At 52.7% G+C, this 27,302-nt stretch overlaps 10 protein-coding genes across 10 annotated transcripts; 6 read left to right on the plus strand and 4 right to left on the minus strand.

Annotated features, from left to right (window-relative positions):
* Window positions 1-351: 351 nt before the first annotated feature.
* On the plus strand, window positions 352-2,990 carry J4E79_003285 (uncharacterized protein; the record flags this gene model as incomplete). The annotated part of the gene is made up of 5 exons (XM_049352180.1): window positions 352-372; window positions 461-787; window positions 840-1,346; window positions 1,436-2,812; window positions 2,865-2,990. The coding sequence occupies 5 exons, from the start codon at window positions 352-354 to the stop codon at window positions 2,988-2,990; spliced, it is 2,358 nt and encodes a 785-aa protein (XP_049213651.1).
* A 252-nt stretch (window positions 2,991-3,242) lies between these two features.
* Window positions 3,243-3,636, minus strand: J4E79_003286 (uncharacterized protein; the record flags this gene model as incomplete). Its single annotated transcript, XM_049352181.1, has 2 exons — window positions 3,243-3,270; window positions 3,335-3,636. The coding sequence occupies 2 exons, from the start codon at window positions 3,634-3,636 to the stop codon at window positions 3,243-3,245; spliced, it is 330 nt and encodes a 109-aa protein (XP_049213652.1).
* A 1,538-nt stretch (window positions 3,637-5,174) lies between these two features.
* J4E79_003287 (uncharacterized protein) lies at window positions 5,175-6,011 on the minus strand (the record flags this gene model as incomplete). Its single annotated transcript, XM_049352182.1, has 3 exons — window positions 5,175-5,251; window positions 5,307-5,581; window positions 5,644-6,011. The coding sequence occupies 3 exons, from the start codon at window positions 6,009-6,011 to the stop codon at window positions 5,175-5,177; spliced, it is 720 nt and encodes a 239-aa protein (XP_049213653.1).
* A 969-nt stretch (window positions 6,012-6,980) lies between these two features.
* On the plus strand, window positions 6,981-7,980 carry J4E79_003288 (uncharacterized protein; the record flags this gene model as incomplete). Its single annotated transcript, XM_049352183.1, has 4 exons — window positions 6,981-7,122; window positions 7,197-7,640; window positions 7,695-7,841; window positions 7,898-7,980. The coding sequence occupies 4 exons, from the start codon at window positions 6,981-6,983 to the stop codon at window positions 7,978-7,980; spliced, it is 816 nt and encodes a 271-aa protein (XP_049213654.1).
* Window positions 7,981-8,553: 573 nt separating this feature from the next.
* On the plus strand, window positions 8,554-8,850 carry J4E79_003289 (uncharacterized protein; the record flags this gene model as incomplete). Its single annotated transcript, XM_049352184.1, has 2 exons — window positions 8,554-8,770; window positions 8,810-8,850. 2 exons carry the CDS (start codon window positions 8,554-8,556, stop codon window positions 8,848-8,850), a joined length of 258 nt encoding a protein of 85 aa, XP_049213655.1.
* A 3,599-nt stretch (window positions 8,851-12,449) lies between these two features.
* Window positions 12,450-17,292, plus strand: J4E79_003290 (uncharacterized protein; the record flags this gene model as incomplete). The annotated part of the gene is made up of 3 exons (XM_049352185.1): window positions 12,450-15,153; window positions 15,202-16,934; window positions 16,984-17,292. 3 exons carry the CDS (start codon window positions 12,450-12,452, stop codon window positions 17,290-17,292), a joined length of 4,746 nt encoding a protein of 1,581 aa, XP_049213656.1.
* Window positions 17,293-19,785: 2,493 nt separating this feature from the next.
* Window positions 19,786-21,387, plus strand: MCA1 (Ca(2+)-dependent cysteine protease; the record flags this gene model as incomplete). Its single annotated transcript, XM_049352186.1, has 6 exons — window positions 19,786-19,913; window positions 19,962-20,058; window positions 20,118-20,583; window positions 20,636-21,074; window positions 21,138-21,307; window positions 21,362-21,387. 6 exons carry the CDS (start codon window positions 19,786-19,788, stop codon window positions 21,385-21,387), a joined length of 1,326 nt encoding a protein of 441 aa, XP_049213657.1.
* Window positions 21,388-21,826: 439 nt separating this feature from the next.
* Window positions 21,827-22,705, minus strand: J4E79_003292 (uncharacterized protein; the record flags this gene model as incomplete). The annotated part of the gene is made up of 1 exon (XM_049352187.1): window positions 21,827-22,705. The coding sequence occupies one exon, from the start codon at window positions 22,703-22,705 to the stop codon at window positions 21,827-21,829; it is 879 nt and encodes a 292-aa protein (XP_049213658.1).
* A 1,019-nt stretch (window positions 22,706-23,724) lies between these two features.
* Window positions 23,725-24,145, minus strand: RPL29 (60S ribosomal protein L29; the record flags this gene model as incomplete). Its single annotated transcript, XM_049352188.1, has 4 exons — window positions 23,725-23,760; window positions 23,817-23,919; window positions 24,031-24,082; window positions 24,139-24,145. The coding sequence occupies 4 exons, from the start codon at window positions 24,143-24,145 to the stop codon at window positions 23,725-23,727; spliced, it is 198 nt and encodes a 65-aa protein (XP_049213659.1).
* Window positions 24,146-25,373: 1,228 nt separating this feature from the next.
* Window positions 25,374-27,185, plus strand: J4E79_003294 (uncharacterized protein; the record flags this gene model as incomplete). Its single annotated transcript, XM_049352189.1, has 7 exons — window positions 25,374-25,557; window positions 25,607-25,786; window positions 25,834-25,917; window positions 25,982-26,094; window positions 26,141-26,193; window positions 26,253-26,488; window positions 26,566-27,185. 7 exons carry the CDS (start codon window positions 25,374-25,376, stop codon window positions 27,183-27,185), a joined length of 1,470 nt encoding a protein of 489 aa, XP_049213660.1.
* Between the last annotated feature and the right edge of the window lie 117 nt (window positions 27,186-27,302).

The following is a 27,302-nucleotide window of genomic DNA, read 5'->3' on the forward strand; positions in this document are numbered from 1 at the left end:
TCCTAAACTTCCGAAGCATACCTACGTAGGTAGGTACCATTCCGGAATCCAGCATCCCTAAGTTCACAATAAAGTGGAGACTGGGGAAGTGAGTAACGTATTGCATGCCTTGTTCGATCCTTCATGTACCGTGTCGCTAATCGCTGCGCAGAGACACTGCATCGGATCTTACGTCCGTAAGGGTTCAGGCTTTCCACTACCAAGCTTCAACAGCATCTCAGTCATGTCGAGCCCATCATTGTCGAACCAGAACGGGTCTCAAGCTTCCCCACCAGTTGAAGCCGATAAGAGGACACAGCAGCCTGCACCGCGCGTTCGCCGCAGGAATCGACTCATTACTTCTTGTCTCGAATGTCGCCGGCGGAAGTTGAAGTGCGACAAAGGCCACCCATGTACACATTGCACCAAAAACACGCGACAATGCGTTTTCATTGCCTCCGGACTTGATGCAAATGCTCAGGCAAAGCTAGCCGAGGTTAAAGAGCAGATGGGTCGTTTGGAGAGGAGCCTTGAAGAAGATGTTGCGCGCAAGACAGAAATAAACTTGAGAAATACTGCAAGCTTTTCTAGGGTTGGTACACTCCCTGGTCAGGAACAGTCAAGCGACCAAGAAGACGACGAGGACACTAAGGATCTCCGGCCGACACATCTCGTTACTGAAGATGCAGCTTACTATGAGCCTGACGACGATGTCAACGACGACATGGTCGATCTGGGCTTTCGAATGGGTAGAGTTCGCATCACAGAACGCATTGGGGGACTTGTTCGTCCAAGACTCTCAGATGAAGTGAGTCTCCACGTGTTTAGCATGTCGGATCACACTGACACCATCCTCGTAGCTTGCTACAACACTCAAAGAGTTACCAGATCGCGAAACTCCGTCTCTATCTGCCATCGAAGAAGACGCCGTAAATTGGTTAGCACCCACACAAGACTATGTCGCTCCATCTTCAAACTTTGTGTTGGCGTCCGGAATCGACCGAACCGCTCTTGAGTCCCATCTGCCTGCTCGGGCCGTGGTTGATAAACTGCTCTCTCAGTATTGGATTGCGGTGCATACCATAGCCCGGACCGTACACCGCCCTTCATTCGAGCGGCAGTATCAGAACTTCTGGATCAGAGTCAACATGGGCATGGAGCCTCGCGCATCTTTCCAAGCAGTGCTCTTTGCGGCTTTGCTAAACTCAGTCGTTTCAATGACCGACGACATGGTGCAAGTCGAGTTTGGTGTTGAAAAGCAAAACATGATAGACAGCTTCAGGGAAGGGACGGAGGCAGCGCTTGCGCGAGCCAACTTCCTACGCACTACAAAATTGGAGACAATTCAGGCTTTCGTGATGTACCTCGTAAGTCTACCGTCCTAAAACGGGTACACGACAATTTACCCTAGTCGTGACCGTTGACTTCACCAAACTTTGCTAATAACCTCCTATAGATTCCGCTATGTCGCAACGAAGTATCTCGCGCCCACTCTGCACTAACTGGGTCACTTATTCGCTTAGCTGAATGTATGGGTTTGCACCGGGACCCGACGACCTACAGCTCCTCGTCGGTTGAGATCCAAGTACGGCGCCTCATATGGTACCAAATATGTTTTCTGGATCTACGTACTTGCGAAGCTGTTGGCCCACGTCCGCAAATCCGGCTCGACGACTATGACACTCGCTTTCCGCTGAACATTGACGATGTTGATCTCGACCGTGCTGAGCGTGGCGAGGGCGGAATAGACGTCAGTAAAGATCGCAATCACTTCACCGACATGACTATCAGCCTCATGCGATTTGAAGGATACGAGATGCATCGTTTCCTTTGGACCGAGCGTCCAAAATTGGATCGCAAACGCGCTGACGGGAAGAGCGAAGTCACAATCACTTCGCTTCTATCGCGTGTTCAGTCATTCCAAGCGGCTATGGAAAAGAAGTACCTTCCCATGCTGTCCAAGACAGAGCTATTACACGTTCTAGCGTCGGAGCTATACGGCATCGTCTCGAACCGCTTGTATATTTCCATCTTACAGAAGTACATTGCTTCTGCTCGCAGCCGAATGCCGGAGCGATTACGACAACTGACACTAAGCGCAGCGACCATGATTCTGGAACATGGCATGGCAATTGAGCAGCATCCAGTGCTATCCTCCTGGGCATGGATCGTCGGTGCTCTCCATCAACACCACTGCGCGCTTCTTCTCGTGAGCGAGATTTACGTAGCAAACCCGGAACCAGCGATGGAACAGCGAATATGGAAATGTCTGGACTACTCGTTCAATCTACCCACTGGGCTATCCAACGTTGAGAAAACGAGGATGGTTTTGGAAGAGCTTGTCGGCAAGACGAAAGCCTACTCTGCCTTGAAAAGAGTTCGTGTTCCTGCCGACATGCCGCAAGCAGGCCTGGAGCCTCGACAACGCGTACAGAGGAAGGAGGGTGGACGTGATGGAAGCACGCAGTCGCAGCCGAGTACTTCTGGTCCACTTTCGCATTTACTGAATGGCAATGCAGACCTGCAAAATCTCGTACCGCCTTCGCCGTCACCACCACAGACTTCTCAGGTTCAGTCCACGTTAGTACCCAGGCTCAACACGTTTCCTGGTGCTATGCCGACTGTAGACTGGGGTACCATCGACATGCCAGCGACAGTATCTGTTGCAACCTACGACGTCATTCCTGGGAATAGTCCAGGCAATCTGATGCCGACCACCGCACAGCAAGGTGAAAGTAGTAATAGTAGCCCGAACTCTACCATGTACGAGGGTGGAATGGCAGCTGGTTCTAACGGTAACACTGCGATGGACGCTATCAACGACATCGATTGGGTAAGTAACACTCTCGCCCCACCACACACTGGCATTGCTAACCATGATGTAGAATGATATCGAGGAGATGTTCGGTGATGCTGAGATGGGGGCGGGCAATATGCTTATCCCGCCTTTCGCATTTCCGTCTTTCTCAGCTTCGAATCTGCAGTGGCCGGCTTCGGGTCGAATGCAGTAACCTCATATGGTACTATCACCACCAATATCAACTCCTTTGTCGTATCACGCCTTAGTTCATAAATCAATGGTGACAGCTCGTCATACCCGTTTCAGTGTTCAGTGGTGGTTTGCTGTTGCAGCGAAGGGTTTAGTACGTTGTATTTAGTACCAACTATCTACTCTTTCACATACGACCATAAGCATTCCTTCATCCTTCGCTTCATGCCAATTGTGACTTCTCAGTCGCTTTTGATTCCACGAGCTGATGTACTCAGCACCGGCCCGCGTTAGGGTCAGACCTACAATTAGACGTTGTTAGCTATTTTCGTCCGTGTAAAGCTAACTGTGTATACAAAAACTTACCGGAAAAGCCAGTCAGCAGTAACTTTCTCGCCGCCGGCTTGGCAGCCATTAACCTCGTCGGTCAGTCGCTTAATGCAGTCTTCATTCTTGAGGGTTAAGCCGCCTCGGCCTTGCCAACCCACAGCGAAATCAAACTTGATGCCCGCGGACGGGCAATTGGCGCAAGCGTACTTGGTGTCGCCCTGATTGAAATAGCCTGCGAGCCTACCGCTATTACACAGGTCCCTGATAGCACCCCTAGCCGCGTCTTTGCAGGCTTCGGTGGCCCATTTCTGGCCGCTGTCGGGAAAGCAGCGGGCCATAGTGACGGTGGCCGAAGTCAAGATAACGAGGGGTATAGAGGTCTTCATTGTGAAAATCGTGATTGAAGAAGAGTCTGGATTGAATACTGTAGGGTGATGACTGGAGGCTTGACGGCGTTTGGAAGCTTGGCTCTTCTACGAGTCAATCGATGAAAATTACAACGGAAGTCACTCTCTTTGAAGTGGCTGGCTAAAACGGTCTTGGAAATGTGTTCCGTGCGATAGCTATATAGACTAACCTTAAATTAGCACACGGTGGACAAAGCGCATTGGAACGCGGAGTGAATCCACAATGTCGGAAAGCCTGGTGTGTCATCCTGCAGGGAAGCGTCTTTCAGTGAGCGATAATGATTCCATTGCATTGAATTCAACGTGCCTGTGATTTGCTTTATTACGGCGGTTGTTCCGTTACAAGTGGATGGGCGTTAACTACTTAGTGAGCTATCTAACTTAGGACGACTGATGATCCACTACTTCTAGCCAGCTTCTCCAGCAGAGATAAATCATTACAAAGACCTCGTGTGCGAATATTACATCAATCACAAGCACACCGCGCTCCCTGGATTCATCTGACAGTGCTGGCCCGGCTCTCCAACCTTACAACTCCCACCGGACGGACAACTTTGTAGCGTCCACACTCCACAATCTGCTTTCACCTGTCCGCCATTGAACGGACATGCCTCCCTGATCGCTTTGAATGGATTGATACAAGCATTCTGAACATCTGGCTGAGACTTCCCTTTCTCCGTATACAACAGGTTGCAAAGCTCTGGGGCGTTCGCGTCCATGGTGAACGTTGCGTCGTAACGATTGTTGTTTTTGGGATCGCCATTTCCCCCTGAGTCGGCCCCGACTTGCGTCCAATCTGGTTCAGTGCCGGCACAGAATGTGCTGATTCGCTCATCAGTCATCACTATGGAGACGATTCGATCCTCATCGGTAGTCCCGTGGCTTGGGAAGCACTCTGGCGTTCCGACGTGAGGGTCGATAGGGGTTTGAGCGACTTTGGACGGTATTGGTGTGGGGGAGGGATGAGATGAGGCAGGAGCAGTGGGAGGGGGCGCGGTAGAGGCATCGGAAGAGGCCGAGGTGGTATCGGGAGAGGATTCCGACTTGGTATCGGGAGGGTCGTCTGGGAGTGGGCCGGAAGGTTCGATATCCATGATCTGCTGGTAGTTAGGTAGTGGAGGGTCTCCAACGAGGGTCACTGTAGGCACAGAAGCTTCTGATGAAGACGAAGACGGAGATGACGACGTTGGAGTCGGACCATCAGTCGTAGTCGGACCATCAGTCGTATTCGGACCATCAGTCGTAGTCGGGCCATCAGTTGTAGTGACATCAGGGTTTCCACTTGGCTGTTCAGGTTCACTATCGCTTCCAGGTGGTGTTGAAGGAGGTGTTGCTCCCGGTGGCAGAGGAACACCCCCGTTAGGCACTGCGTTCATTGTCAGCTTCGCTCGAAGCAAGTGTTTCACCCACACTTACCCCATATAACTCCACCAGGCCCGACGATTAGAGGAATGACAATGATCGCGCCACTAGAATCCGTCGTGGTTGTCGAGGCCGTCGTTGCTTTTGTTAAGGTCGCATATTCGAGAACAGTGGAGGGAACGAACTGTATTGTTTAGTCAGAAGACGGATCAAACTGCTGCTGTCTGCAGTTGACTCACAGTTAAAGTCATTAGACTTCCAGCCGAATCCGTTTCTGTGAGCACAGTCGAGATTGAAGATGGTGACGGGGTTGAAGATGGCGATATGGTTGAAGATGGCGACATGGTTGAAGATGGCGACGGGGTTGAAGATGGCGACATGGTTGAAGACGGTGATGGGGTCGAAGACGATGAAGGGATTGAAGATGGCGACAGTGTTGAAGACGGTGAAGGGGTCGAAGATGGTAATAGGGTCGAAGGTGGTGATAGGGCAAGGGACACAGGGTCTTCCGGGCCTTCAATGCCATTCTCTGGAAAGACTATGTCAGCGATAGTGTAGATGAAGCCATTGAGCGACCAAACTCCGCCCCAATAGTTGTCGTTCTGGATGCATTGTTCGATGATGTTCGAGAAAGCTTCGTTGCAATTCTCAATGGGCTTGGTGGCGTCTTCTCGTGTAACATTGAAAAGCATCGAGCGTGCATTGTAGGTAGCGATTTTGCTGTTGTTCAGTGTGTTGTTCAGTGTATTGTTTAGTGGTGGGAATCCACCAGCACAGATGATGCCATTGGGGTCGTTCAGGGCGCCAGAAAGAAAGCTGGCGATGTCTGCGCCTGAGGGGTCCCCTTCTTTGCGGGGCTGGTTCGAGTCGCAATCTGCTCCGTTGACGAGAGAGATGTTTGAAACAAGGAAAGCAAATATCAATATGGTTCGGAATGTCCACATGATGGAGACAGCGTTGGCGATGTAGTTTCCGTGCAACGACAGTTCGGTATATTTCTGGGCATCAGTGAGTTTCGTTGCGGTTTCCAGGCTTCTTCTGCTAGTAAACGCCAGTACATACCTTGATGGGATCCAGATAGCTTCTCTTCTTTATTGGTTTTGTGTGATCCTCACCGAATGTATCTCAGTGGTTGCTTATAGCAGCTCAACAAAGCGAGGAGCATCGGGAAAGTTTATACCTAGGTATTCCAGTTTCCAAACTTCCAAGGCTGATTAGAAGCACAGTGGGGCTTTGACTAATTTTACTTTGCGATTGAAACAGGTTTGGGGGCTGTAAGTCAACGTAAGCTGAGTGCGGCCCCGGGGGGTTTGATTTTGGCCCCGGAGCTGCTGATACCTAGGTACAAATGGGTCCTGGATAATTTGACTATGCGATTTTAATGGAGTTAGGGGCTGTAAGGTAACGTGAGCTGAGCGCAGCCACGGGGGGCGTAACTCAGGAATGCCACTCACGGGAGAGATGATACCTCATTGGGGGAATCTCAAACTTTCTGCCCCCATAGTCTTACCTCCGAGTCTCAAGTATTCCAGGACAAGATCTACAGGGCTGGATTAAGATTGTTTCCCGGTTTCTCAGCCGTGCGGACTAGTTTTGGGGCTCTTCTTACCCAACATCTCCACCTGGGCAGATGCCTGCGAACAAATTTAGCATGCAATAGCCACCATATATCATAGCATTCCTCTCACCCTCTAAATTCGAGATCACATTTTGTGGCAGTTGCTCTACAACTCCCCATTCAGCATATCCTTTAGTTCTTGGGCGTTCATCTATCCTCAATCGTCTCTCCCGAGGTCATCATGCGGTCTGAACTATTTTGTTTTCTCTTTATGAGCATCCAGGCAGTCCACGTTTCGGCATGGGCCCTGCATTCCAGTTGCACTGGTGACACAGCAACTCGAGTGGAGAACACCATGAAAGTTGTGTTCGAAGTCCTGAATTACGCTTCAAAGCGGGCACAAAACACACAATACATACAAACCGATGCGACACTTCTACAAGACCTTCTTGGAGCGCCAGATGAGCACGACCAAGCCACTCTGAATCTCGCACATAGTAAGTTTCCTAATTCTCCAGCCTTGTCCAGATGTGCAAGGTGATCTGATACAATTTCTGACTTCGCTATGTAGCACAGTTCCAGGGCGCTATAGATACTACAGGACAAAGGCAACCGCCCGATCGAGGTGTCTTGATATTTTGCTCGGACGATCATCTCACATACCCGGAAGATGGCTTTCGGGGTGTGTATTTCGACAACGGCGATAACAGGCAAGCGCAGGTTCGTGCCAAACCTCCCGTCCCTGGTGCTACTGGACCTTGCAAGGGCAATCTTCGTGCCTTTGTTTACCCTTTCGGGTTTAAGGATGGATCACAGCCTGGTGGCACTGCTGTGGTTCTATGCTCGAATTGGGATGGAGGCGCAATTACATCAACCAAAGATGTCAAAGGCGAGATCGGCGATTGGCGAAAAGGTGGAGACTTGAGGAGATATTCTCAGGGCATCGAAACAGTGGGACAATATCTGAGCTATATGATCATACACGAGTTGATGCACGTCGCAAATCTGCAGCAATGTAAGACTTCACATCCAATTGCATCTCGATATAGAGAACTAACAAGTCTAATAGGTCCAGCAGCACTTCCAGACGGCAACATTGGAGAAGTGTATGGATACGAGAAGATCGCTGGTCATGCACCCGGCGCTACAGGTGGCAGTCCTCCTTCAGTAAACAACCGCCAACACAATGCCGATTCCTTTGCGTTCTTAGCATCTGGTATGCATCACTCCTTCAACTCATTCTCCAAGAGAAAATGCTAATTTTCAATGCAGCCTGGTACCTGAATCTGTATAAATGGACGAATGGCGCAGCAGTCCTCACAAAGAAAGCTGAACGTCCGCCAAATGAGTTGTAGTTGAGAACGGTGTTAGGATCGGAAGAAACTTCTAGAACCTCTAGCATGGTGTCAAGCAACCTTAGTTTGGTGGATAGTGTTGAGATGGGGTGTGTACTTGTCCACGCAGCGACAATAGGTGTTCACAATCTTGTCCCAATCGAGAGTTGCATTCCCAGTAATGACGATTCCAAGTTCTAAACCTCAAATAACCTTACACTCACGCCATTTCGAGGGAAATATCAAACATGCCGCAGCCTATGTTTACATTTGGTCGCCTATTTTTGATATTGCTATCTTGATGTAGGCTGCAGGCCTGTTCAGTTTTTTCGCGCACCTTCCCTGGTTCCCACTTTGCAGGGGCACGACCAGCGTAAAAGCTAGAACAAGTGCGTACATCTTGCGCCCCGACTCCAGGAATATCTTTTGGTCACTTGCAACAAACGTCACCTTGCACGCAAGCCACAGGGGCGATGCACATCGGGCTTAGTAAGCTGAGAATAGACCTTGGAGTATAAGACCACCTGGGCAGGCAGCCGCCCGCCATTTCTCCGAATTGTCTACCAAACTTTACAGAACAACCAATACCACACAATGGCAACCCAATCAAGCGTTGAGGCGAACCCTAAGTCAACTACTATCGTAGACGCAATTGTTACCCCGCCGCTACCAAATTGGAAGGAGCTGCGCGACCTTCCCGCGCCTAGCGGCCCACTGCCCGAAGACGACGAAGATGACGAAGACGATGCGACAAGTAAAGAGGAGGCTTTGAAGCCGAAAGAAGTAAAAGTAGCCAAAGAAAGCGAGGAACGTGACAAAAGCGAGAAGTAAAACGATGTACGTATTATAGATGAGAAGCAAGGCAGTGTACATAACGACAACCTCGCGTAGGCTCTAGGATACGCACTCCTTTGTTTCCAGGGCGTCTGGTGGAAAACATGTTTCGAACGTGAAGAATGTTTCCAACGACTACCCCATATCGCTGGATATGCTATGGCTTCTGTAGTCAATGCCGTTTACAGAACAGAAGCTTACTAGATAAAGGGGGGTTAGTGTGCAGAATGGTGGTGTGGTGTTGCAGTGGTGGACTGGGTACGATATATATGCCACCACCTACTCACATAGCAAAGACGGAACAAAGGAATCTATCACCATTACTACCAAGAACTATAGAGTGACTTCTTCATCATTCTCACTGCATCTCTCATGCCTTGTTACAGCAAACTCGTATAACTTTACATGTACATAACTGACCACAGCACTCCACCACAACTCGCATCGCCTTACCTTAAATTAACAAACACCTGCAGAGATGTTCGGAAACACAGCCGCAAAACTTCTCTACCTCCGCAACTCAATTCTGGATCAGCTTACGCTGGTAAACCCCTGGCCGGGAGGTAGACTGAGCGTAGTGACATACCCTAACATCGATGACACCTGGGACGTACGCGCTATAGTAGTCACATCGGACGAACCGTATGAAGCGAGGGTACTAGGGCATGTGAATGATAGCCGACGTGAGCTGACGGGGTTGCGGCAGATGCTACATTTGCTGCAAGAGGCTCAAAGACGAGAACATCAAGATACGGTAACAGGCGATATACTCATTGGTTCGGGTATTGGGAATGGACATATGGACGCGTCAAGAAGATGGTATAGGCGGAGGGGGCCTGCAAGACCGCTAAGAGGACAAGAGATGCCATTGGGGCACCCGCCGCATGGGATACGGCAACCTCGCGCCGAATGGGTGGACGACGCTCATTATCGTGAGGGTAATCGGGGCGAAGCTGTTCCGCCTCGGAGACGCGAAACGGATGAATGGACTACTGCTTCTGAGCAATATCAACGCGAACTAGAAGAGCAGGCTGCACAGTGGTACTAGGGGCTTGGACAGCGTCTTGTTTCACTTGTAGCTTATATTGACGAAATGATGTATGGGAACGATCCTCCATAGAAAGAATGCGTGATCTTACAAATGACTGATGATCGGGAGCATTGCCGGGATGCAATTGGATCATGTGTGGTACAGGGATGATGGAGCCGTTTTGACTTCATGTGTGAGCGTTAGAGTCACATGTAAATGACGGGAGTCATCTTGACGCGGTGGCTTGGCGTGACATATCGTAAAGTTTGTTGAAACACCTCACAAAGGCTGTAGTATGCCAGAGTCTAGGCTTCGAAGTACTGGAAGCATACAAAGAAGTTATGCTTTCTTTGCAGCCTGCTCGGTACTTGCGTAAGGTTCAGCTCCGTTCTAGGGCTTATGGATTGGCGGTACGGAACGAGACCCGGCGGTAGTGGAAGGTTCAAGTGCGGGAATCGCACAAGAAGTCAGATCTAGATCCGCGTCAGACAAACCCCTGCTGGGTATTCTTGTCTCGCAGCCCGGAAGAGGTACGTTTGATGTTGCTCTTATCGCCACTGTGGGGAAGATAACGCGGGTAAAAGAGTTTCGAGATTGACCTCAAGATAGCGCATAGTGATGGCGCGTAGGACAAGAGGCTAAGATGGATGATTGTGGTTATTTCTGATACAAGTATTTGGAAGTGAGCGGCACTGTCAATCCCCCTTGCTGTTCGCACTATAAACTGCCAAGTATAGGGTTCGCGCTGCGGCGGCGCAGGTGTGCCGCTAGATGAAGAAGCACTCGCAACTTGACATGTGAAAGTTGTGGGTATTTTGTGCCAGGTGTGTTGGTGGTGGCGCGAATACCAACGGGCGATCGTGGAGGGTATAGAGTTTCGGCTATCTAGGAAGATGGCTTATCGTCGGGCCTTCCTCGAGTGTTTGAACACGGCGCGGCAAGGTTAGGTTGCGAAAAACAAGAGATCTGGTAGCAGGGGCTATTGAAAGTGAGTGATGATGCATGGCTGGGCAAGCGCGATAGGCGACTGAGGGGTGGCTCCGTATGCAGGTCCGGTCTTGGTATATTGGAACACTGCAGCGTGTATAGCCGGAGCGACAAAGGAAAGTGCGCATCCCGGGTATGGTCACGCTACGTGAATTGAGTGCGCCTTTGACTCAGACTGCGGTCGCTGATTTCTGGATTACTCAAGATATGAATGACATGACATGTTATCGGAGCGGGTGCCCAAGATCAGAAGGTCGCGATGTCAAGATCTCAGGCGGCGGAGGGTTGTGGAGGGGTGTTCCCTGTGTGCGGAAGATTTCTGGTGACGCATCTGCGGGCTCGGAGATATGAGCACTAAGCGAGAATTGCAGTACAACGTGTCCATGAGGCAGTTGCGATGGCGGGTCTGGCAGCGACGTGTTAATACCGGCGTGGGCAGGAATAAGGTCGGGATGAGCTGGCGCTCGCGGTTTCAGGGGGTGACCGGTGGAGAAATGCATTGCTGGACTTGCTTTTGCCCAACGGCACCAGAGGGTGGTGGACGAAGAGGCAAGATATGCAGGAAAGCGGAGTTGTGGATTGCCCGCAGGAGGCGCGACCCGTGGTCTTACGCCGTGCAGCAGCCCCCGGGACTTGTACCTTTTTAATTGACGAGCCGAGCGTCCGTCTGCACAATTGCTGTTGGATAGGCATTGATAATTACTCCAGCCGGGTACGGGCCTATCAACGCGCGCTGGAGCGACTTTGTGTCAGCTCGCTATGGGTATACCGAACGTCTTAAGAGGCAATGGGAACAGGAACAGGCCGGGGGTCGACCCTATTGACGGAACCGCGTTAGTGAACAAGTGAACAGTGCTTGGGGTTCCTGATTTGCCGTGTGGCTGCAGGATGCCAATGGCTGGTGGTACACGGCAGCGTTTCATGGGCGCGACCAGGAGGCAGGCGCACACAGGGCTGGTCCGGGCGCGGGGACCAAGACGTGTTGACTCGCAGGCGCGACCGTGTTGGATGCTTCGGTCGTGGGCGTGCAGGGGTGCCACGACAAAGTTTGGGATGTCCTGCACCGGCATCTCAAAAGTTGCTAGCTGCCCTTCTCCTGCATTGGGGCACGCAGCCAGCAACGCTTCTCTGCCCCGAACGCGTCGTGCGACCGCGACGGCGTCTGCTGCTCTCCCTCCTGCCCTCCTGTCCTCAGATCATTGCCTGGGGACTGAGGCCTGCTCCCCCATCTGGTCGAGATCCGCACCTAGTGCTCGCGCGTGGCTCCTCTTGGCCTCGTCCTGCAACACGACCACCATCGTCGTTTGGAACCCCTGAAGCCCCGCAACCCTCTCGTAAACTGAGTTTAGAGCCTCCGCCGCCTGCGCGTGTCATGCGAAAGCGACTGCGAGACGCCTTACCTCACCCCTAGCATCGTTCTGCCGCAAGCCGCTGGCTTCCCAGGCTGAGGAACGGCGCGCCCAAGCAGCATCGCGCCATTGACCACCTCCGTCACCTGTCCGTGCCGTCTGCAGTCACGGCACGCTGCTCAATTGCTCCTGCATAGCCCTCAGCGACCTGTCTGGGCTTTCCGGAGAATGCTCCTGCGCCCCAGTGTGGGAAGGTACTCGACGCTCACCCTCACACAGCGCCCATCACCATGGCGGATTACTCACTCCAGGAGGGCCGTCCCTCCACGCCCACCGGCTCCTCGAGGACCTTCCGACCGAACGGGTCTATGCGAGCCCTCAACACCAACCCGCCCAAGCAGGAGACCTTCTTCGACGATGCCACGCCCGTAGACCGCTACAACGACTCCTCCAAGCACGATCCGCTCCGGGACTCGCACGACCTCTCCTTCGCCGAGGGGGGTAACGTGAGAGACTCTGTCGTCGACAACATGCTGCTCTCGCTCGACCAATTCTCCACGGGCAACCTGTTCGGCGGCAGCTCAGGGCCCCAGTACAACAACTACGCCGAAGACGACTTCTTCCTCAGGGACAACTCGTACCGACCGCCCGGCGCCCGCCATCGCGGCCACACCTACGCCTCGTCACGCTCCTCCGACTATGACCTCAACCCCGACGAGCACTCGCGATACACAGTCCACCACTCGCGCGCACGACGAAGCAACAGCAGCAACAACATCGGCTCGCCGATTCACAGGAAGGGAAGCACGCGGGACATGTACACGGGCCGGCAAGGCACCGGCCAATATGGCCAGCTCCCACAGGCGGGTCATTTGAGAGGCGGCAACAAGAAGGGCAGCATGGGTAGCGGCTCCTCGAGCATGGACTTTGGTCAGTCTGGCATTTTGGGCAACCAGCGTCTTGGATTTGGGAAGCGCTCAGCGAGTTTCGACCATAGCAATGCAAGCGACCGGGGTAGAGTCTCACCTCTCAGAGTTGAATCTGTCTTGGACCGTGGCAGGGTTGCCTACCAAAACTATCCCGATGAATACGATGCCGCTCCCGAGCCCACCATCCCGGCTGGCCCTCGAAGGGTCCAGGAACCACCGCAATCTCCCCTCGCTCTACCTCCCCAACCAGCCTTCGCCGCGCCACAAGGACCGAGGCCTGGCCGGAGAGGTAGTGTGCGTTCCAACACAAGCTACAGAACGCTGCGCAAGAACAAGAGCCAGCCAGGACCCAGCATGAGAGCCCAGGCCCAGGAGTTTGTCAACGCCAGCACCTTGCGGGAGTTGCCTCCTGTGCCGTCATGGCATGACCCATCCGCTCCCTCACCCTCTGTGGCCGCGCGAAGTCCCCTGTTCCCTGTGCAAACCCCAGCAGCGCCCAAGCCTGGCTTCTTCCGACGCGTCTTTGGCGGAGGCTCCTCTAAAGCTTCATCACCACTCCCAACCCCCACAGGCCTGCCGACGTTGTCGCAAGAAGCTTCAACACCCGTCTCTACCAAGCCACAGACGGCCGATGTCAACTCCATGTACTCTGCTGCACGACCCCGCACTACCCCGAACAACAGCAGTCACATTGCTACGCAAATAAAATCGTTGCCAAAAGCCCCCCAAACCGCCAATTCTTCGCATGGAGATGGCCAGGCATTGCAGCCCCCCACATTGGGCAAGAAGCCATCATCATTCTTCCGCCGTCGGAAGAAGTCGATATCTGAAAACACAAAACCTCCAGTTGCCGCTCTCGAGATCCCTCAACCAAACAGACCGGTCCTTCCGCCACAGCCCAGCCCCGGAGTTAGTAGTCTGCGCCAAGTGATGAACCCTTATTTGAACGATGCAGGGCGCGCCGTTGAGAGACCCGTCGACGCGCGAGATGAGCAGTCGGGCGACGCTTCCACGAACGGATTCTCACCAAACTATAAACCACACAAGGATGCAACAGTCCGCACGATCAAGCCGACTTCGCGTGGGGATGACCAGACGCCGCCTGCTTCACGAGGAGGGAAACTGAAGGTTTCTGAGACGAACAACACAGGCAGTCCGAAGTTGAAGTTGAAATTGAAGCACGCAAAATCTGTTGCCCAAAATCAGCAAGAAGACACTTTCCTTGCGGATAGCAGCGGCAATGAGGACCGTAGTGGTCGTGCAACACCAACGGGAGAATACAGTGGTACCGAAGAAGCACGGAGGCCAAGCACAGGACCCACTCCCTCATCACTGAGACAATCTGATGGAAAAAGCAACCGCAAGCCATCTGGCGATCACCGGGCTGAGCTTCTGTCACCTCTCAACAACCCAACCTCTAGGAGCGGGTCAGTGTCGCAATCTGCTTCGGAGGTCGAAGACGAAGGTTGGGTCATCACCGAATCAACCGACAAGGTACATCTTACCAACGGCAAGAGCCCGGCGGCGAAGCGTGTGTGGCTCGACACCACTCTGCCAGACACGCTTGGCGACACTTCTGACGATCTCAAGCTACCCTTGGAAGGCGCGCGATCGTCCCAGCAGTCACTCGACAAGGTTTCGCCAGACGCCAACACTCCAACTTCACCTAATGACGTTTTCCACTCTGCTACGAGCCTGCCTATCGTGCAAGTTGAAAGCCGCGAATCTGACACCATGCCCGCCATTGTCGAGGACCGATCGATGCATAGCGAGCCTACCGATGCTGAACGCGAACGCGCATTCCAGATCTACAGCGGTGATGATTCCTCCAGTCTGAAGGCTCAAGCAGCCGCCCTGCTGGGAGATGTCACCCTCTCTAGCACACGCATGCGAAAGGCCTTCATGGACCTCTTTGACTGGACAGGCATGAATATCCTCGCCGCCATGCGTGACCTTTGTGGCAAGATCATCCTCAAGGCCGAGACGCAGCAGGTTGATCGCATCCTCATGAGTCTTTCGGAGCGTTGGTGTGAATGTAACAGCAGCCATGGCTTCAAGGCAGTCGGTAAGTGTTCACTTCGCCGAGACAAGACAGTAAGCTAACCCACTGCAGATGTTGTGCATACGATTTGCTATTCCATCCTGCTCCTCAACACAGACCTTCACTTGGCCGACATTGAGTCGAGAATGACACGCAGTCAGTTCGTCCGCAACACACTCCCGACCGTCACCCGGGTATGTCAAGATTCGGTCAAGGCTGCAGGAGAGGAGACACTGAAGCCGCAACACGCCCACTTCCGAAGACCCTCTCTCCCGTGGAACGATAAATCAGAACCCAACTCTCCAGGCGCCGAAGCCACGACATTTCCAGCGGACGAGGAAGAGCCTGTGGAGGCTAGGAAGACCCGCAGTCGTCTCTCGATTCGCCCTCCTGCTAGGAGTGGCTCAGAGGGTCTGCTTTCCTTTGACTCTGCCGTGTCAGAATCCAACACCCTCGTCAACTCACCATACAATGGCCCCATGCGTGGATGGGAGTTCCAGATCGAAACTGTGCTCAAAGAGTTCTACGATTCCATCCGCAAGCAACGCTTGCCTCTACACGGATCTTCTGAACCTGTTGTCCATCATCAGCCTTCATCTAACAATCTCTCCGTTAGCAACATGCTACGACGCACTCCCAGTGTGCTGAGCAAAGCACCTTCGGACAATACCAGCTACCGTGGTCGGTCACAGAACGACTTCCGAAACGTGGGTAGTCGTTGGGCTTCTAAGAACCGCTCAAAGCAAAGACTGTATCCTTCGTCTACTGTAGCATCAAGTCGTACTAGCCTGGACGATGGATCAGTGTGGAGCCCTGCTGGATCCAGCTCTTGGAGTCGCTACTCTTACGGCAAGACGGGCACATCCATGTCGGTCGACTCTCTTGGCTCGCACTTTGCAACTGGCGACTATCAACAGGCCATCGGCTTTGCCAACGCTCTCAGTCAAGCTATCATTCGCGAGGAAGGCATGACTATTGCCAGCGACGAAGAGTTCTCCCGCGTCGCCCCCCTGTTGGAAGACGAGACGCTCGAGCTTGTTGGAGCACCTTGGGCCAAGGAAGGTATTCTCAAGCACAAGCGACACCTTGATTCGGTGGATAGGAAAGCAAAGGATCGAGCCTGGAATGAGTGCTTCGCTGTTGTTGAGAAGGGCTGCATGCGTCTGTTCTCTTTCAGCATGAACTCCAAGTCGGTTCGACAGAAGAGCAAACTGCGGCCGTCTGTGGGCGGTGTTGTAGGAGGCGGCAACTGGATGGACAATGCGGAAGCCCTGGACAGTTTCCCACTTCGACAGACAATCGCCAGCGCTCTACCTCCCCCAGGATACTCGAAGACAAGGCCTCACGTTTTCGCGCTGTCGCTACCTACAGGTGCTGTCCATCTCTTCCAGGTCGGTACACCAGACATTTGCCGAGAGTTCGTGTGCACCGTCAACTACTGGTCCGCTCGTCTCTCGAAAGAGCCTCTAATGGGTGGAGTCAGCAGCATGGAGTATGGTTGGGGCGAGAACGTCATCAACCCAGCTTTGATCCGACAGGACAGCGCACCATCTGTACAAGGCCACATGCCCCGTCCCAGTGTCACAAGCTCCCTTCGTAGTTCGATGGACCATGCCACCGGCACGCCCAAGGCCAGACTTCCCGGTGACAAGGTGACCCTATCTGACTGGAGCCCACCGGCGTCCAGCATGATGGCTAGTACCCTGATGGAAGTGGACCAGCTTAGGGCTCTTACCGACTATGTTAAGAACATTGAGAACGAGCTCTCCCACCACAACGAACTGAGAGCGCCGTTACTCATTGCCGTAAGAATCACCTCTCGACTATACATGAACGTCACTAACATATTCTTAGTTCTCTCCTCGCCACCCTAATGCACAGAAGGCCATGGCAAACTGGGAGCGCAAGTCGCAGTACCTCCTTCGTGAGATTGTCAAGTTCCGCACCTATATCGACACTCTGGCAACTGCGCAAGCGCAGAAGCAAAAGATCTATGCCGAGCGCGAAGCTCGTGAACAGCAAGAGCTCGAGGAGGCAGAGAAGGAAGCAGAAGCCAGTGCAAAGAACACTGAAGATGATGGTGCGATCCAAGCTTCCGAGCCTGCTCCATCCAAGACCATCCCGAACCCTGCTCTACCAGCAGCTTTCCTTTTACATCCATGATCGCCAATTTTCTATTTTGGCGTACACTGACGATTGATTTTCTTGTTACGAATAGTTACCCCCTTAAAGCGCACGATAAGGCGTTTGCGTCTGCTTCATTCGTCGAAACCGAGCCTAAGACAGCGTCCGCACTCGGTGGCTTGACGCACTGTTATACCTATTGTAATCTGTACGAAGTTCTCACGTTTGGCGTCTCCAGCAATTTCCTCGGTTTCTTTCTTTCTCGTCCCTTCTCCTTTCGAACGAACACGTACGACTACCCCAAGAGTCTTTTGAATCGGACTTCACTCTGTACGATTATATTCGCATCTAGTCATTATCAAGCTCGGGAAGATTGATGATCTATATGGTTACTTTGGGACGGAGCTCGCTCTTCATTATTTCATCCTTAGACTGGGCGGGAGAGCACGATGAAGAAGCAATTGTTCGAATATTATACCCCATGTTCTCGAATAGCATACTTTGAACGCTATCTTCCCATGGCACTCTTGACACTCTTGACATCACCGTGCGTATCTATTCCTGGTGCATCGCCGTTACGTACATGATAGCTGGGAGAAGACGCACACTTCGTTCATCGCGCAGCTTGCATGAGCATGTCGTTACATCACCTTCAGCTACCCTGCACACCGCAGCCCTAAACTACTCATAAGGCTACGATAGCTCGACTTACCACAGCCTACCAGTTAATGTAACCCCATAGCCACCACCAAGACCTCTATGATGCCATTCGAAGAAGCCCATTGCGCCCACTGCTCACCACCACTGCAGCTAGAAACTCCAGCGCGCTGTGAAACTCGAGCAGCGTTGCGCCTAACGCATACACCGGCCCTCCTCCCCTTCCAATCATCGTGGATCGTGGACCAATTACCATCGGCCCTCACTGTCGGCGTGCAGTGTCCTGCGCAAGCCACAGGAAGGGCTAGACTCTCTTAGCGCCAGCCTCTACAAGCAGCGCCGCTCTGATGTAAGGACCGAATTGGACAGAAGCATGCCAGAAAGGTTTCTTGCAGATGCGTACAGTGCATCAAGGTGGGATCGCGTAGAGGGGTATGGGTCGAATTGGGAAGCGCTGAAGACAGGGTGTTAGGTATGTAGCCAAGTGATCTCGTACACCCTTCGCGTTGCACGCCCCATTCGGTAGGGTGCATGGTGCCGTCTTTTTGATCTGGCTGGGGACGATACAGGGCTGAAAGAAAGACTTGGATGAATAGGGAATGGGAAAGGGCCGTTTGATCTCGGAGCGGGTTGGGGTTTTGGTCTCGATGGATGGGGGTCTACATTTAATACAAAAGCTTTGTGTAAACATAATTGCGAACGTTAACCAGAACTGAAAAAAGCAAAAGCAACAGCACGTAAACCGCCGAAAGCATCGCAAACTCTCTCTCCAAAGCACACGCTGTAGAACAGCGTTAGACCAGTCCAGCTCTCAGGAAACAGATCTGCACCTAGTTGGCCCCCGGTCCTGGGGATCGTCGGTGTTGCCGTCTCGCGTACGAGACCGGACAAGCTAACTAGCCTTGTACCTCGCCGGTATCGTGGCATCCCACACGCCCCCATGTCACAAATTGCGGAAAGCAGACGGGAAGACGGACAGATTGAGCGTGCCGGGCGGTTGAACGAATGAGAGGGCAGAAGCGACGGGAGATTCGGCACTGGGGTCTCGTCTTGCATAGGAGGAGACACGTAGGTAGTTGTGGAAATGAGGTGAACGAAATGTCTTGGAGGAGGCATGTAGCGTGTATTACCCAATTGATGTAGCAAACGTAGGATGGACCATGACGGACAAGCGTCTGCGTTGTAGTCGCCGTTGTACAGTGTTTCTAGCGCATGAGTAGCTCGACTGCGGACGCAATGCCGAAGGACGATGCATCTACACAGTAGGCTGCTACAGTAGGTTTGCATAGCGGCATGCAAGTCGCATCGTAGACCACGAGGAAACATGGGCACAAACCATGCGCCATGCGCCTTCGACCCGCCATCCAGACTCTCTTGACAGGCGTTTCCGTTTTCTTTTATCTCCGCAACGGCCCATTCCCATCCGGTAGCCCCCTGAATTGACTCGATTTCCTATTTCTCCAAGGGATCATCGCTCGTCTTGCCTGTTCTCGTGGTTTGCTCTTCTAGATTCAGACGTCTGGACTGTGAGGTTAGAAAGTTGGCCCACGAGTTCCGGAGCTTAGCACCCATAGCTTTGTCAGGGCTCAGCCCTAGCCATCCTTGCCAGACCCCGCGCTACTACCACATCTCTCGACGTTACCGACGCACCGTCAGCCGCACTCTATAACGGGACCGACTACAGCTTTCTTCGTGCACCCTACGACATTTTATTCCTTGACCTCGACACTTGCGCCACGATTCCTATTTGAAGCATTGAAGCGCGCGCTCGCAGACGGCGATCTGGGCATCATCATCCACGGCTATCCGGCATCTCTGCCAGTACGCGCGGACACTTGAGGAAACCTCGACAGCAATCGCACATCGCAACTCGACATGTCCTACTATCCTGGCCAGCAATACCACGGTGGCGGTGGCTACGGCGCGCCGCCGCCGCCTCAGAACAACTATGGTGCTCCACCTCCCCAAGGATACCCTCCTCCACAGCAACAATACGGCGCTCCGTGAGTAGACAATGACGTGCAAAGCTTGACCGGTGCTGACGAACCCAGACCTCCACAACAATACGGCTACCAGAGCCCACAACCACCCTTCAACAACAACTACGGCCAACCTACGCCGCCGCCTCAACAGTATGGATACAATCAGGTATGCACATGGCATGCTGAGAAGCAACCGCTCGCGGAATTGATGGCTGACATGCTTAGGGCCCGCCGCCACCACAGCAGTACGGCAACTATGGACCGCCACCTCCGCAACAACCACAACAGCCTCCTCGTCCAGGCATGATGCCCACAGCTGGCAGCAACCAATGGACACACGGAAATCACAACGCTCCCCCACCCCCACCATCCGGCGCACAGAACTTTGGTCACGGCGCACCCAACGGCTACTCGTTCCAATACTCAGCGTGTAACGGTCGGCGGAAAGCGCTGCTTATTGGAATCAACTACTTCGGCCAACGAGGTCAGCTTCGTGGTTGCATCAACGATGTGAAGAATATGAGCACCTACTTGAACGAGTTCTTTGGCTATAAGAGGGAGGACATGGTCACCTTGACCGACGACCAGCAGAACCCCATGAGCCAGCCGACAAAGGCGAATATTCTACGGGCGATGCACTGGCTGGTCAAGGACGCAAGACCAAACGACTCGTTGTTCTTCCACTACTCGGGTGCGTCTTCCCTCATACACAAGCATACTGTCAGGCAACTAACTTGAACCAGGGCACGGTGGCCAGACCAAAGACCTCGACGGAGACGAAGACGATGGCTACGACGAAGTAGTTTACCCAGTTGACTTCCGCACCGCCGGCCACATTGTCGACGACGAGATGCACCGTATCATGGTCGCACCTCTCCAGCCCGGTGTGCGATTAACCGCCATTTTCGATTCCTGCCACTCTGGTTCCGCCCTCGACTTGCCTTACATCTATTCCACCCAGGGTGTGCTCAAGGAACCCAACCTGGCGAAGGAGGCTGGCCAGGGTCTACTGGGTATCGTGTCGAGTTACGCACGCGGCGATATCGGCAGCATGATTGGTGGTGCCACGAGTCTGTTTAAGAAGGCGATCAATGGCGACGAAGTGTACAAGAAGAACCTGCGAACAAAGACTAGCCCTGCGGATGTGATCATGTGGAGTGGATCCAAGGACACACAGACCTCGTAAGTTTTCTACCGACTGATTCTGGACTTGACATGGACAATACTGATATGGGGGAACAACAGGGCCGACGCAAGTATCGGTGGTGAAGCTACCGGAGCCATGTCGTGGGCTTTCATCTCTTCGCTGCGCAAGAACCCGAATCAGAGCTATGTACAACTGCTCAACAGTATTCGTGATGAGCTGGAGGGCAAATATCAACAGAAGCCTCAGCTGAGCTGCAGCCATCCGTTGAGTAAGCCTTTTCTCTACCTTGCTGTCAGCACGAACGACAAACTGACTGGAGTAGATACGGACCTGTTGTACGTTATGTAAACGTATGATTGTGGAACGAAGACGAATTGTTGTAAGATGATATGGGCTAGGGTCCGGTACTTGCATACAGGGGCCTTTGGACTGAACGAATGGATGATACCATGACACATACATCCTTGGATAAGGAAAGCGTGGTTGCTACCAAAACGGATGACTGACGATTGTGTATACGAGTTCCTCTGTATATACTTGGGCACGCGACACGACGGCAGTGTGTCAACCAGCACTTGCTGTAGCCATTGGAGAGTCCGACTGGAGTAAAAGAAGTCGTTATTCACTATCAAGGGGTATCGAACTTTGTTGTCTATCGCGTCCGTCGACGTATATCCCTACTGTAGCACCACTGCTATCCACTATCATCGTTAACCATGATGAATCCTTCCATCCGTAGCTTTCTGTAATATAATCACGAAGAGCCAAAGCAGTTCACCTTCCACACCTAGACATCCGCAATCTCCTCATCAACCCAATCCCTCCAACTCCTCCACTCGCCCCAGCTCAACGCTACCTTCTTACCCTGATACCTCGTGACCTTCAACGCAACCTTATTCCAATCCGCCTTCTTGCCACTCCACCCCGCCTTCCGCATCAAACTAACCAACGCCTCTTCCTTCGTCCACCCCTGCTCGCTCGCTACATCAGGCAGATACGTGCTCCCATAACGCCTACCCTTTTCCTGAAAGCTAATCCGCAAGCCATGTGTGCCAATCTCCCAATCCATAACATCGTCCACGGGCTCAAAGTCTGTGAGGAGCGTGACGGCGCAGGAGAGCGTAGGTAGTTCGCGTGTGCTGATGGGCGAAAAACGCGTGTCGTCGAAGGCGGCTGTGAGCGCATAGGACGAGAGACCCGTGGCGAGGGGCTGGGCTGAAAAGGTTCCGATGCAGCCTCGAAGTCGCTTCTCACCGGAGCCCGACACAGTGTTCCATGTTACGAACAAGGGATGCTCTTCGGCCTCTTCCTCTTTATCGACCAGGTTTGTAGTGCTGCTGCTCTGGCTCGTGATGCTACTTGGTGTCTCGCTGCTTAGACCGCTGGGCGTCGAATTCGCGCTTTGCCGGCTTGACGAACTTGCGGACGAGGGCGGGGAGGCGAGGATACGCGATATCGCGGGGGTTTTGTGGGAGCCATCTACCTGTGCGGCGGCCTGGTCTGCTTCTTCCGCTTCGGTCTCGTCTTCGAGCTCGGAGGTTGTGGTAGGCTCGGTGTTGTATTTGGCCCAGAGATGTTCGACTTGAGCGAGTGTTAGGGCAGGGCGCTTCTCGAGGCTTGCGACGAGCGTTTCGAAGCAGAACGCGCAGTGCGCTTGGGTAGCCATGGTGGGATGGTGGGGGCGGTGACGTTCGACTGGAGCGAGTGGATGGAGGCCGAGACGCGTGGGCTGGGCTGGAGAGGACTAGAAGGCGGGAAGAACTTAATGGCGAAGAAGGAAGGGTTGGGAACACAAGAGTCTTACAATAGAAGACGGGTAGATATGACGGATGAATCCGGGGTGTAGGGCTGCTAGCTAATCGGGCAACGACAGGGCTGTGCAGCAACGTCAGGAACGGGAACGCCTCGGCTGACTTACCTCCGCGGAGAGACGTGTGACAGTGTCAAGGAGCGTCTTATCGATGTCTGATGACTACAGACGCATTCGTACCAGCTCAGGAAGGTTGGCATGGTGAGAGACTTGAGCGTCGCGGTCGCAGACTATAGAGTGAGGTGTCATGCTTCCAGTAACAACCCCGTCGGTCCTTCAAGTTGAATGTCTAGGAAGCGTCATGGAGTAAAAGGATACGCACGATCTGGATAGAATAATGTCATTGATTGGAATACATGTATATGTATGCTATCTCACGATGTACTGACTGCACAACTCTCTAGGAGATGCACCGAAAGTCCAAAGCACTGATTCAACAGTTGGTATGTAACCCCATCTTCATGCACACGTACCTTACGGGGTAGAAGGTCGTGTGTTTGGTAATGATGGGGGTGCTTGTTCTTGCCACGATAGATTTTCCTTCAGCAGGTCGAGCATGGAAGAGCTCTGTTGCTGTACACACTAATGGCTGGGTTGAGGTTTGCACCTCGTCGGTCTCTCTGACTTACCTGGACTCGTTGCGAACGATCGAACAGCCTAACACATCACTTGGACAGTCGCGCGCTAGTGGAACCGACCTGACTTTTCGACTTGTTTCATTGCCGCATTTCATGCCTGCAGTAGGCGTGAAGCCGCGTGCTCCAATCTTGAGTTCGAAGCTGTCATAGAAAGTCCGAATGCCATTGACGCCGACCAGATGTCTCATAAAGGAATCGAAAACCGCCATCGTCGCTCGCTCGTGATCGTATCGTCCTTTATGCCGAGTCGCGCTTGCCCTCCTTGACCTCCTTCTGTGTGTTTGTTAGCGGGTCGTGTTCTCGCAGGATGGTGAAGCGTCGGTACGCACCAGAGCGCGCATGGTGCCGTGAAGAGCATGCCTGTGGTTCCTCCTGAACTTGGGGTCGGTTCCCTTGAGCGAGGGGTAACGGTGGGTCTTGGGCTTCTTGATACTGTGTTGCAATTGCATCAGCTTGTATTCTCATCTAGGCATCCATGATCCTTCGCGTTGTAGATGGTTCATCTGCGGGACGATGGCGCGTGCGATGGAGGGTGATGCGTACCCGTTACGGTGGTTCTTCTTGGACTGGTTGTGCTGGGACGAGTTCTTGGATTCTGCGCAGCTCCATTAGTATTCTGGCCATGCAACTCGTGAGCTGCTGTCAACGTACTGGCCATGGCGACGGTTGTGGATGTCGATTTGGCTGTGTGGTATTGTCGAAGAGCTGATGTCGGGGAACGAATTTGCTGTGCCCAGGTGTGGTGCAGCTCGTAAGCGAGCGGGATTTCGCGCTAGTGGTAGCGTGACGAGGCTTGTGCACCCAGGTGGGCATCACAACATCGCCATGTCTTCAGTTTTCTCAGGTAACGTTCGAAAAATAATTACAGGACTCTAGAGAGTGAGTCGCAATGTCGCTGTTTACTCCATCGTTGCATCATCCTCGCAAGGTTTGCCTACACGACTTCCGCGCGCACAACGGAGTTCATGACCAGCATTCTGGCTTCACCTCACATAAGGGGAAGCCGAGCAGTTGGGCTGCAGCCTACGTTAATATAAGATCAAAAGTCTACAACACTTCAAGGCGATGTAGACTTCGAACGTCCCTACTTCTAACACGTGTTTCATCTCTTTCCTAAATTCGGTGGGATGATGTCGATATCTCCCGAGCTCGCACACACACTTTCTGGAGTTCCGGTCGTGCTTGCGTTTTTAAGTTTCAATGTCAACTTAATCCTCACCGGATGGCGTCACTGCCACTTGGCACCGCCCTTATTCCTGACTACTTCTTCAAGATCGCTTGTTACAAGTACCCTTCGACGTCGGCACTTTTTATTTGGGCAGGATGGCCTGTCATCTAAAGCGATGTACTCTCTCGAGATAGGCGTCGTTTGCGAAACTACTCTCTTCGTGACAGATCCGGTACACGCATATTTAGCTTCGACACGCAATTTAGTACGTCTTGGAGTTTCAGGAAAGAGCAGTGCATGGCTACTGAGTGTGGAAGGCGGCGTTGCTGTATCGCACCCTCTTACCTGATGTCTACACTTTGTCGCTGCCTTGCTTTTTACCCAGCCTCACCTGGCTACCAAGGTCTCAAGTCATGTAAGGCTAGTCACTACTGTCCCAAGCCGTCCCATATTCTTTGTCGATCAGCGGAAGACGTGCGGCACTATTCCACTATCTCGCAGGCTTCCCCAGAACGCGGAACCGTGCCCGTCCATCGGGTGTGCACGCCGATGAATGACGATATCGTTTAATTGGCTGCAGTTAATCACGCCCCGTCAACCCTTACTGAGGTAGTAATGTGCTGCAGCGTTGAGGCGACTACATCCCAGAAATCGCCGTGCTCTATATATCCTGTAGCCCAGACGCCGATTAAGCGTCGTCGTCACTCTTACATCGGCCATGGAGAATCCGACAATGAAACCATCGAGTGTGCCAGACGATAAGACCGTGGTGCTTAACGATACATACGGAACTCATATCGACCCGTACGCTGAGAAGAAGCTCCTTCGGAAATGCGACCTTCGTGTTCTTCCGCCTCTCTTTGTTCTATTCCTCCTAGCCTTTTTGGACCGTGTCAACATCGGTACGTTGCTGCTACTCTAGTAGCATGTTTATGAGCTAACAGAACATAGGCAATGCGAAGATCCAAGGTTTGACCGAGGACTTGAACATGACAGGCCCGTTGGCCTATCGTTACAACCTCGCTTTATCGATATTCTTCGTCCCCTATGTCCTCTTTGAGGTACCGTCAAATCTCATCCTGAAAAAGATGAAGCCTTCGACATGGCTTAGCCTGATCATGATATGCTGGGGTTAGTCGCGCAAATTGACATGTGAGTGCCATGCTAACGAGCCTCAGGCCTTTCGACAGTCGGAATGGGCCTTATCACCAACTTTGGCGGTCTACTAGCGATGCGCCTTCTGCTAGGTCTTTTCGAAGCTGGTTAGTATTGTCCATGTACGAATCGCAGGTGCAACATTTACTGACTTCACAAACCAACATTCAGGTTTGTTTCCTGGATGCCTGTACCTGATCTCGATGTACTACAAGCGTTACGAGCTTCAGTGGCGCATCACCCTCTTCTTCAGCGCGAGCATCATCGCTGGAGCATTCGGTGGCGTAAGATTATATATGTCAATGGGTAGTTCGTACTAACCTCTCGTAGCTCCTTGCATTCGCTATTGCCAAGATGGACGGCATCGCAGGCTACGGAGGATGGTAAGTACACCTCACCATGATTGCATATGAAACAAACACTGACTTGGTCGACCATTCAGGCGCTGGATCTTCATCATCGAGGGTGCCGTCACCGTTGCATTCGGTATCATCATGTATTTCTGGATACCTGGGTGGCCCGAGAAAGCAGGATTCTTGAATATGGAAGAGAAGACCCTTCTCCTAGCACGCCTCAACGCCGACACGGGTGATGCTGTCATGGACAGATTGGACAAGAAAGCTGCGAAGCGAATCTTCTCAGATCCCAAGATCTATCTGGGGACTCTTGCATACTTTGGTGAGTATTCTCAGTGCCATCTCACTTCCTAGCATCTGCAGTAGGATACTTGCTGACCATGCGCTTCCACCTATTAGGAGTCGTCAATACCGGCACTGCTGGTTCCATCTTCACTCCAACTATCGTCAAAGGACTCGGTTACACGTCTTCCGCCGCCCAAGTACGTTCGATACCTATATTCATCGTGGCAACCATTGCAGCCGTGGCAGCAGCCTGGCTGAGCGATCGCATGCGCCATCGCTATTGGTTTTGCATGTTCGGACTCGTCGTCGCATCAATTGGCTACATCATACTTCTCGCTCAAGAGAACCTCCCAGCTGGCGTGAAGTACTTTGCCCTCTTTCTCGTTACACCTGGCGGTTTCATTACTCAGCCCATCGTGCTCGCCTGGATGTCGAATCTGGTGTCTGGACACTACAAGCGTTCGGTCAGCTCCGCTATGCAAGTTGGATTCGGTAACCTGGGAGGTGTCGTGGCGAGTAACATCTTCCTGGAGAGCGAACTGCCAGGGTTTCGGACGGGCTATGGGACCAGCCTGGGTTTGTTGTGGATTTGTGCTGCGGCTTGTACGGGGCTACTTTTCTTGGTCAAATGGGAAAACGCGAAGAGGGATAGGGGCGAGAGGGATGGAAGGCTGCAAGAGGTGGATGCGGACAATCTTGGTGACGATCATCCGATGTTCAGGCTTACGTCTTGAGGCAAGGATGTGGGATGTCTTGTGAGACGGAAGTGCAAAGTTAAACAGAACACTCTGGTAGCAGTTCAAAATAGACGTTTGGCACTGTGTTTAGATGATGCCTACCTCGTCTGTATT

This window comes from Alternaria viburni, assembly GCF_023758015.1.
Source record: "Alternaria viburni strain BMP 2772 chromosome Unknown scaffold_5, whole genome shotgun sequence".
NCBI classification, from domain to species: Eukaryota; Fungi; Ascomycota; class Dothideomycetes; order Pleosporales; family Pleosporaceae; genus Alternaria; species Alternaria viburni.